Genomic DNA, 10531 nt, shown 5'->3' on the forward strand with positions numbered 1-10531 from the left:
TATGGGTCTAACCCCAAGACGTTCAGGAAAACGGTTAAAGACCAGGAGAATAAACCCTCCTCACAGCTGCCCATGTCCCTTAATGTTGATGATGTGGTTGTTACTGACAAGAAGCACATGGCTGAGCTCTTTAATCACCACTTCATTAAGTCAGGATTCCTATTTGACTCAGCCTTGCCTCCTTGCCCATCCAACATTTCCTCATCTCCCACCCCTTCTAATGCGACTATCCCCGATGCTTCTCCCTCTTTTTCCCCTGCCCTGCTACAAAGTTTCTCCCTGCAGGCAGTTACTGAGCGAGGTACTAAAGGAGCTCCTTAAACTTGACCCCAGAAAAACATCTGGGTCAGATGGTTTAGACCCTTTCTCCCTTAAGGTTGCTGCTCATGTCATTACCAGGCCTATCTCCAACCTTTTTAACCTGTCTCTCCTTACTTGGGAGGTTCCCATTGCTTGGAAGGCAGCCACAGTTTGTCCTTTATTTAAAGGGGGAGATCAAGCTGATCCTAATTGTTATAAGCCTATTTCTATTTTGCCCTGTTTTTCAAAAGTGTTGGAAAACTTGTCAATAATCAACTGACTGGCTTTCTTGATGTCTATAGTGTTCTCTTGGGTATGCAATCTGGTTTCCGCTCAGGTCCTCAGTGATGCCACCATTGCCCTCGATTCTAAGCAACATTGTGCTGCTATTTTTATTGACTTTGCCAAAGCTTTTGATTCGGTAGACCATTCCATTCTTGTGGGCCGGCTAAGGAGTATTGGTGTCTCTGAGGGGTCTTTGGCCTGGTTTGCTAACAACCTCTCTCAAAGAGTGCAGTATATAAAGTCAGAAAAACTGCTGTCTCAGCCACTGCCTGTCACCAAGGGAGTACACCCAAGGCTCGATCCTAGGCCTCATGCTCTTCTCAATTTACATCAACAACATAGCTCAGGCAGTAGGAAGCTCTCTCATCCATTTATATGCAGATGATACAGCCTTATACTCAGCTGGACCCTCCTCGGATGTTGTGTTAAATGCTCTACAACAAAGCTTTCTTAGTGTCCAACAAGCTTTCTCTGCCCTTAACCTTGTTCTGAACACCTCCAAAACAAAGGTCATGTGGTTTGCTAAGAATGATGCCCCTTGTTCCACAGGTGTTATTACTACCTCTGAGGGTTTAGAGCTTGAGGTAGTCACCTCATACAAGTACTTGGGAGTATGGCTAGACTTTGCACTGTCCTCCTCTCAGCACATATCAAAGCTGCAGGCTAAAGTTAAATCTAGACTTGGTTTCCTCTATTGTAATCGCTCCTCTTTCACTTCAGCTGCCAAACTAACCCTGATTCAGATGACCATCCTACCTATGCTAGATTTTGGAGACATAATTTATAGATCAGCAGTTAAGGGTGCTCTCAAGCGGCTAGGTGTTATAGGACACATCACTGCACTCTATACTCCTCTGTAAACTGGTAATCTCTTTGTACCTGTCGCAAGACCCACTGGTTGATGCTCATTTATAAAAGAAAATATTAGGGAAATGCAGCATTCCATTAAGTGCAGCATTAGATTCTACCACTGGGTGTCACTAGTGTCTGTCTTGCAATCCTTCAGTCGTTCTTTAGGAACAGCTTGCAATGTGGCATAGGGAGGCCTACTCAAACGTTGATCCATATCATCCATATATGAGCCATTTAACTTTTTTTCCAATGCAGAATAATATTATTCGATTTTTAAATCGTCAGTAGACAATTTACTTAATGGTTATTGGTGCATTTGATTTTGCCACTCTGGATTGATAGGCTGGAAGACTGGGCATAGGCTATGATTGATTTCAAGTCAATACCTGTTGAACAATATCCCAATAGATAATTTTACAATTATGTTGGCAAAAAGTCCTAGTATGAATTCATATTCGAATAGTGGAAGTGTTGTACTCAATTGATCTTATTAGGCTGATCACAGACACACGCACACACAAACTCGTGCCCTGTTTTCTCAAATAGGAAGCAATCAAATAACCTATTGTTTCAAAGTAGTTTTGAACCTAAATATGTGGACTACAAAACTGGATACAAACGGCTAGGCTACTCAAGGCTATATTTATTCCAAATTTTGTTTGGGCTTCATTTTCATGATGGCCCTCCAACATAAACGAAAACGTTAGGGCTAGCCTACTATTTGATCTTGTTGAACGGACAATAAATATGTCATGAGTCATATTTAGGTCTATGGCTGAAAGCATCTGTCAATAGCCTAAGCTACAGCTTCTTCAATATGAATAGGTATGGATAGACAAAAGCTACATTTGGATATAGTTACCTAGGCTACTAGGCTATGTCACATGATGAGCACATGCAGATGTCCCTTTATCTAAAAAGTAGATCTAGAATTGACTGGATTGATTCTGTTGCTTTTGTGTTTAGGCTAATAGTGGGTCGGGTGGCAACTCTTTTAATGTGCAAATCAAAGCTATGATGGAGAGCCAATGAGGACACACTCCTAAATCCTGTTGGCGCTCACGCTTGACACACCGACTACGTCACCGTTGGGTTACCCAATCGCAACAGAAACACCCCGTCTACTTTCTGTTTTCTACTCTCAAAGTTTTTACTTTTGCGGTAAAAGACAGCGGAAAGTGATGATAATGTTTTATTATCTCAATGATCGTCTTGTGCATCGGAAAGAAATGGTGGCGTTTTATCAATAGATTTCAAATATTCAGTTATATCATCTCTAAAGCAGTCTGTCCAAGTTAGCGAGGACGACGTGGGAAATTCATCCTATTTGAACGACTTTATTCTCAAGATTTGCAAGGTTGAAGAAGCGGAGTTATCCCTGTAATAATGGGTATTGGATCTCGGCTAAATTAATCTGGGATTTCGTCTAGCATGGTTTCGTTTTAAAACACGACATTTTCATTTTAGAGACAATTTTTCAGGCGCTCAGTTTGCAAATGTTGAAGTTGGGCTAATATAGGCCTACCTCCAAGGAAACTTGTATTATTCTGTCTGTTTAATGAGAAAAACTTTGCATTATCACTTGAGAGCGTGAGCATTGCGGGTATTTTTGTTGTTGACCAAACCGTCGCATTTACCTATTCTCGGTTATGTTAGCCGTGGGACAGATGGACGGGTCCAGACAGAGCGCTTTCCTCTTAAGCACCCCACCTTTAGCAGCTCTGCATAGCATGGCGGAGATGAAGACCCCACTCTACCCAGCCTACCCGTTATCTTCCACCGGGCCGGCCTCTTCTACCTCACCTACTGCCACCTCTCCAAACCCCGGTGGCATCCCGGTGTCCTCACCGGGGATCAAACCATCCTCCGGAATGTCATCTCTCGGATCCCCCCATCAATGCAGCGCGCTAGGAACACCTCATGGAATAAACGACATCCTCAGTCGTCCCTCGATCCTTTCCCCAGGAGCTGCTGCTGCCGTTGCTGCGTCCTCTTCTGCCGGAATCTTGTCCGGAATGCCCCGCTTCAGTAGCTTGAGCCCCCCGCCACCCCATGGGCTCTACTTCAGCCCCAGCGCTGCAGCAGTGGCAGTGGCTCGCTACCCCAAGCCGTTGACAGACCTTCCAGGCAGGACCCCGATATTCTGGCCAGGAGTCATGCAAAGCCCACACTGGAGAGACGCCAGATTCGCATGTTCACCCCGTAAGTAACTAGTCCACGTTTTTGAGCTATCTGAACTTCAATTTAACTGATTTTATTTTTTATAGTTAATGTATAGGCTACAGGGGTTATTAATAATTCCCCAGTAGCCTATGGTATTTATTCCTAAAAACCGAAGCTGATCTGACTTGAATGTCTAGCTGCAATGTGCATTATTATAATGTCCCGAACAAAAGTTTATATTATAACAGCTCAAATTCAATTGATTATGATATCATATGAGAACATGCTAACATTAGGCCTATTCTAATATCATATACATATTAAATAGCCTACTATTGGCATATTCTATCAATAGGCTACATTTAGTTTAATGGACTAGATGCTTTATGTTTTACATTTTCAGATCAGAATTCTGTACTGCTCGACAAAGATGGAAAAAGAAAACATACACGTCCCACCTTCTCTGGACAACAAATCTTTGCCCTGGAAAAGACTTTTGAACAAACGAAATACCTCGCTGGGCCAGAGCGAGCACGACTGGCCTACTCGTTGGGAATGACAGAGAGCCAAGTGAAGGTAAGACATATTCTGAAATAGTCTTTATAAAATCCAACAATATGCATAATAATATTGTTTGATAAGTAGCCTGTAGTTAACCTGCAACTAAAGGGGAGCACACTAGCCTCTTGTAGAGTGCTACTCAATTTGAACATTTCTCAATGTGAACATTTCTCAGTGCCTCAATGGTTTGTCTTTCGTTTCAACATTCCTAAATAGAAAGATATAGCCTACACTGTCAGTTGAAGTGCCTCGTGTATTTTAGACAATGGTTTGTCTTTCGTTTCAATATTCCTAAATAGAAAGATATAGCCTACACTGTCAGTTGAAGTGCCTCGTGTATTTTAGACAATGGTTTGTCTTTCGTTTCAATATTCCTAAATAGAAAGATATAGCCTACACTGTCAGTCGAATAACAGCGGTCAACGAATCTAAATAGAAATGACTGTCTATTGCATTTCATATGAATGAATCGCCAAATAGGCCTAATTGTTGTTATAGGCACGACTATAAATATTTCTAAAATATTAGTATGTATATTTAATAAATTATTAATAAAGTAAACTACAATTTAACGAAGCATTTTGTTAATTTTTGTCATGCAAATGAGTAAATAATGGTAGCAACGTTTTGCAGTGCAGGGCAGCATGTAGATGTTTGCCAACAACATGGATGGACGCAAATTAAACCTATATTTTCTCTTTAGAAAAAGATTTTGTCAATTTTTCTAAACGAACGATTAGAATGAAATATAACCTACTATTATTTGGACATGTGGTGACTTCACGTGACCTAGGCATATGCCCTTTTCATTTGGCATATCAGCAACGTTTGTAGGCCCAGGCTACATAAATGATATGCAAATTATGTCTGATGCTTGTTAATCAATATCTTTGCAATAGATTAAGAGGTTCTTTATTTGCATGTAATCAATGAATATCAACTTTTTAGGTGTGGTTTCAAAACCGAAGAACTAAATGGAGAAAACGGCACGCGGCTGAGATGGCTTCGGCAAAGAAGAAGCAGGATTCTGAGACCGAGAGGCTGAAAGGGGCTTCGGAGAACGAAGATGATGATGATGATTATAACAAGCCGTTGGACCCTAACTCAGACGACGAGAAAATAACACAACTACTGAAAAAACACAAACCAAACTCCTCACTCCTTATTCATACGTCAGAAAACGACAGTTCGTAGACAGACAAGGGGGAACGACTTTTGACGCAACATTTCAAAGTGGAACTGGTGCAGGTTCTCCCTTTTCTCGTCCAAGTTTTGAAATTAATAAATTTGCACGAGGACGGAGGACGCATGCCAGATCAAAGGAATAGACCGCTATTTTGTAGTCTGGATCATTGGCCAAAACATGGACTCTTCAATTTATAGAAGTTTCAGCATTAAGAAGATGGTACTTACATGTAAATAGAAACGTGAGTTGTATTAAATAGAAATTATATTACTGTGAATATTTATGTGTAAAAAAAACATTTTTTTTTGTATCAAGCACTGCTGAGTCTCTTCTGCTCAGTTCTGACGTCTGACATTGTTATAGCTTTGTCAATTGTTAAAAGCGTAGCCTATATTCTCATCTTCATTTTCCTTTAGTTTTTGAAATTAGAAATTTACATTACATTTCATAGTGAAGTAATAAGATACACCTGTTTATAGGACCCAATTTTCAACCTTTATGGACTCCGAAACAATATCAGAACAAGCTTACCTAAACCTATTGCCTTTGTATACCGAGTATAAGAAAAAAAATGAAACGAAATTAGCCACATATTTTACGTGTAAAAAAATACTGGTTGTGACACAATTGAAGTAAATTTGTAATATACATGAATACTGTTTGTCTCCCTAATGGTAAAATGTTTTTCCCCCCCACATGTTACTTAATTTATATAATGTTTTAAGTTTGTAACAGTGATTGAATCCTGCATAAATGTGTAGGCCTAACGTTACCGCAGGTTCATATGTAATGCACTTTTATTTAATAAAAGATAAAATGCATGAACGTTGCTTTACTCTGGACATAAAACAATTAAATGTTGTTCTCGGCAGCATTAAGCTAATGTAGAACATAATGGAAGAAGCATAGGGGGATTTATTTAATTTAGTTTTATTTTATCTACCTATAGGCCTACATTCTATTTGTGTACATTAACGAAAGACATTTGAAGATATAAACAGGATTTGAGACACTGTTACTATTCATCTTAATGTAGGGGTAATCTCTCTTTGCAGGGCAGCGTAAAGTTGTATATTTGTTTATGTAAACAGTGAATATATGAATCATTATTATTGTTATTATTATTATTATTGCTGGTGATGTCATGCCACGTTTCCTTGCTATGATATAGCACCAGCAATATGCACATCTATTGTTGTAGGCCTATAACCACGCTATAATAATAATAATAATAATAATTTATAGTAAATCAATAACAGTATTCACTTTGCAGTGCTTTTATAAAAATTATTCTGCACTCTTTCCCTAGATTACTGGATCATAGAATAGATTTTTGAATATCGAATCGAATAAGTAAGCTTAGACCCCAGACGGTACAACTAGTGTGGACTTGCGTTCATAGTATCGTCTGACGCCGATATTAATGAATTATAATTGTCTATCTGGCTGAAATTGTTCATCGTGCGATGGTGTGAAGATACAGTCGATGGGCAGAATATTCCAACAGTCACAGACAGTTAAAACATGGCCTGAAAAGTTCATAATTAATTTATCTGTCGAAGAATCTAGAAATCTCTCCGCAGTGTCTATGTGTCTTCAGATTCGCATGATTACATCAGCATGTTCTTTTAAAATTGGAAATCACTCAACCGATTCACAGCGCTAGTAAATATTTAATTTATCAGATGTGGATATAAGTAAATTGAGGCATTTGCCAAGTCATTTTTGGAGAGACTCACTGTTAGTAAATGCTAGATTTAAGACTTTAGCCTATTGAGAAGAGTATGTGATATTGTCATCAACATTTGGTCTAATTTATATAGACTAGGCATAGAGATAAATGCTAATTTTTTATCTAATCGGCAATTTTATTGTACATTTGCAATATGGTAGTCTTAATAGCAACCTACATAGATACAATGAACAGTTTGAAATAAAAGTAAGTTCAGGAAACTGAAAGAACACAACGATGTCTCTCAGTTAGATATGATTTCGAGTGCAGAAATGGTTAGTTACTCTGATGTAAACCTATACGAAATATCTGCTACCAGACAGAAGGACCTGTAGTTTATGGATGTAGTTTATGGACTTGAAAGGTAGGCCAATGCGTGCCAGTAGAGGCTGCTATTTGTATAACCATTTGAGATTCAGGCTATAACCTACTAAGTAACTTTCTCAATTAACATCATGTTAAAAATGTGGTGGCAGTATATTTTGGTTGACCACTTTTTCTGTCCACTTTCTCTTTGAATATGTAGCACAACTACAACTGCAGGATTTCAATAAATACATTTTGATCTGCCATTTTGTCTCAAGTCTGCAATTAACATGAAGTTAATTGTTAAAAGTATGCAATGATGGAGAACAACAGCTGACAATGAGGATTTGTATGTCTCACATTATAAATATTATTGTGGCATATTTTCGAACGTCATTAGCAATTTTTTAGCCTACTAATTCAGCCTATAGGCGATATATTTGATGCCATTTATAGACCGCACTAGGGCATAACAGGAGCGTAATAGTTCCGACCTTCATGTTGCACAGTGCACAGCGTAGCCTCTTCAGGGTTTAAACGTTTTTTTATAGCTGTCCGGTCGCAGTGGCGGAAAAGTCGAATGAAAACTGCACAGGTAAGCATGTTTTTATATTTTCACAGAAATTATGTGATCGTCAAATGACAAGATCATGAACACGTGAAACATCCGACCCGTTCAAGTTAGATATTTGGGCAATAGGCCCACTGTAGGCTATTGTCGATCCTATAGTCCTATACAGAGCATCATGTTTGTAGGCTATGCCAATATGACTGGAATGCATTTTCTATGTGTACTGGAGTAAAATGCTTACCATATTATACTTTTTTGTTTTATGAAAAAGGCTATATTTAACTTGTAGCCTTTTTACTCGGTTCCTCCTATTGCTCCCATGCTGATTTTGTTCACACTTGCAGTGAACATGAATCTCTCTAGCACAAAACTGGGATTAGTTCCTTAAAGGCATCCATCCCAATAAGGGAAACTAACTCCAACCTAGTCCATTCATGGACGCTCACTACCTTTAGCGCCTAATGACGATAGTATCTTCTGGCCGTGTTTTTTTTTAAAGTTAAGAGCCCCGATACTCGTTCAGGACATTAAAACGCATCGCATGCAATAAGGGTTTGGAAACTTAAGGACAGTATATTTTATACCAGCTATAAATAATACAATTTTAAAAAATGTTCAATTATCTCACACCTTTATAGGGTTAGAGTTAGTGTTCCCACACGGCCATATGATGTCTACCTACTCCATTATTATTACATTGAGTAGCTAGGTCCTTTTCAGTGGCCACACTCAATGGAAGTATTTCAGATTGGGGGCGGTATGGCGATGTCAAGTCATGGCGTTTGGGGATAGCTCCTCCATATAACTGGCATCTCACACTGCCACAGGGGTCAGTGCAGCCACTGCATTGTGTGCTACTTGTCATTCTTAGCGGCTGCTTTTCAATTTGCTGCCTGTGCTATAATATCAGTCAGCACCAAAAGCACTCAACATGGGCTTTGTCCCGTCCACCTCTTCAAATGGATTTTGAATGAGGAATTAAATACAGACTCACTCTGGGTGAGATCTAAAGAGTGCATGTTTGATGACAGAAATGGAGTTATGCTGAGAAGCAACAACAACAGTGGTTATCACTGGACATGGTTTTCATGTTGTTTTCATAAGGCCACAATATTCTAACACTGGTAATTTTATTCTTGTGAGATTTTGATAAGATGGGATTTTTTTTTTAGCACAGATTGTTTTATTTGGGGGAAAATACTATTTGTTGATGCACCAGATAACACTGGTTCTGTGGATTCCAGGTGTAGGCCTAGTGAATACTGGTTCATTGGTTTGCATTGTGGGTACCACCAGACCTATATTATTTAGGGTATTTCAATTACTTTCAAAGTATTTAGATGTGTTTTATTTGAAGAAACAAGTTGGCCTAGTTGAATATTGAAATGTATCTTTAAAATAATACTTATATACGCAAGTACACTCGCATGCATTTAACCCAGGTATTTGAAAATAGTATTTGAAATAAGTATTTGAAAATACTTTCAAATAGTTGGCTATTTATAGGGAATTATTTTAAAATACTTCAATAGAAGTAGTTGATTCGGGACATATTTGAAGATACTCAAATACACAGAAAGTAAGTATGTAAATAATAAATAATCAAAAACATTTTGAACCCAGGTCTGGAGAACACTGGTTCGGTGGTTTCCAGGTGTGGAGTACTTTGGTTCTGTGGGTTCCAGGTGCGGAGAAGACTAGTTCTGTGAGTTCCAGGTGTGGAGAATGTGGGTGGTGTTCCTCGGGGACTGGCAGCAGCATCTGTTGACCAACTGCTCTGCCAGACTGCCAGCCAGCATGCTCGCTGACAACGCTCACCTACACCATTCTGCCAACCACAGCTATTCTGCTACATCTACCCAGATGCTACGGAGTCTCCAGCTTCCCACATGAAACACATCCTGGAGGAGAGGTTAATTAGTAGAGAAATAAATACCCTGCTTCTAAAAAGGGCATTTGCACTGTCTCACGTGCACAGTCTCGCTATGCCTCATCCCTTCATGTACACTGTTATATACAATAGTGTTATTCTTATGCCACATAGTGAATTTGTGGTATTTTGTCTTCAAAAACATTTAGCTTGGAGCAATGTAATGGCAGGATGACTAACTGCATGGTGTTGAAAATAACATGTTTTTAGGAAAGTGTTGCTGAGGTTCAACAAAACCCCCAAATGGATTCATCATAATACCTCAAATATACAATACAGTTGAAGGTTTTTAACTCTGTCTTCATATCCCTGCCTGTTGAATTCCCAACTGGCCAAAATAATTAGCTATTTAGTGGTGCAACTAATGTGTTAGCCTTACCCGGCTATCTTTATAAAGAGCCCATTGATGGGGCTCTCAGTTGACCATGTACTACAAGAGATTACGCACAACGACATGTGTCAAAGGGGACTGTAGATCCCACACTGTGAATTGTGGCTCACATTTGCCTGCAGCCTTATCTCTCCCCTCTCCCGTTTGGAGGCTTGTGATAAGGAGCGCCTTGGGAGCCCCCATTATGAAAACCTATCCGGCCACACAGTAATTGACTGTCAGAGAGGAACAGAACAGGGGCTTTTCACAGTGTT

At 39.3% G+C, this 10531-nt stretch overlaps 1 protein-coding gene across 1 annotated transcript; it reads left to right on the forward strand.

The window, feature by feature from the left end:
• The first annotated feature begins 2521 nt into the window (after positions 1–2521).
• nkx6-1 (NK6 homeobox 1) lies at positions 2522–6166 on the forward strand. The gene is made up of 3 exons (XM_021602809.3): positions 2522–3639; positions 4004–4176; positions 5110–6166. The coding sequence occupies exons 1-3, from the start codon at positions 3087–3089 to the stop codon at positions 5353–5355; spliced, it is 972 nt and encodes a 323-aa protein (XP_021458484.1). The 5' UTR covers positions 2522–3086; the 3' UTR covers positions 5356–6166.
• Positions 6167–10531: the final 4365 nt, after the last annotated feature.

This window comes from Oncorhynchus mykiss, chromosome 5, assembly GCF_057628025.1.
Source record: "Oncorhynchus mykiss isolate SJ-2025 chromosome 5, ASM5762802v1, whole genome shotgun sequence".
Taxonomy (NCBI): Eukaryota; Metazoa; Chordata; class Actinopteri; order Salmoniformes; family Salmonidae; genus Oncorhynchus; species Oncorhynchus mykiss.

Bases quoted from the DNA above. Each gene is read 5' to 3' on its own strand.
- nkx6-1 (XM_021602809.3), top strand. From the start codon at position 3,087: ATGTTAGCCGTGGGACAGATGGACGGGTCCAGACAGAGCGCTTTCCTC. The intron at 3,640-4,003 runs GTAAGTAACTAG...TTACATTTTCAG, and splicing joins CAGATTCGCATGTTCACCCC to ATCAGAATTCTGTACTGCTC. The intron at 4,177-5,109 runs GTAAGACATATT...TCAACTTTTTAG, and splicing joins TGACAGAGAGCCAAGTGAAG to GTGTGGTTTCAAAACCGAAG.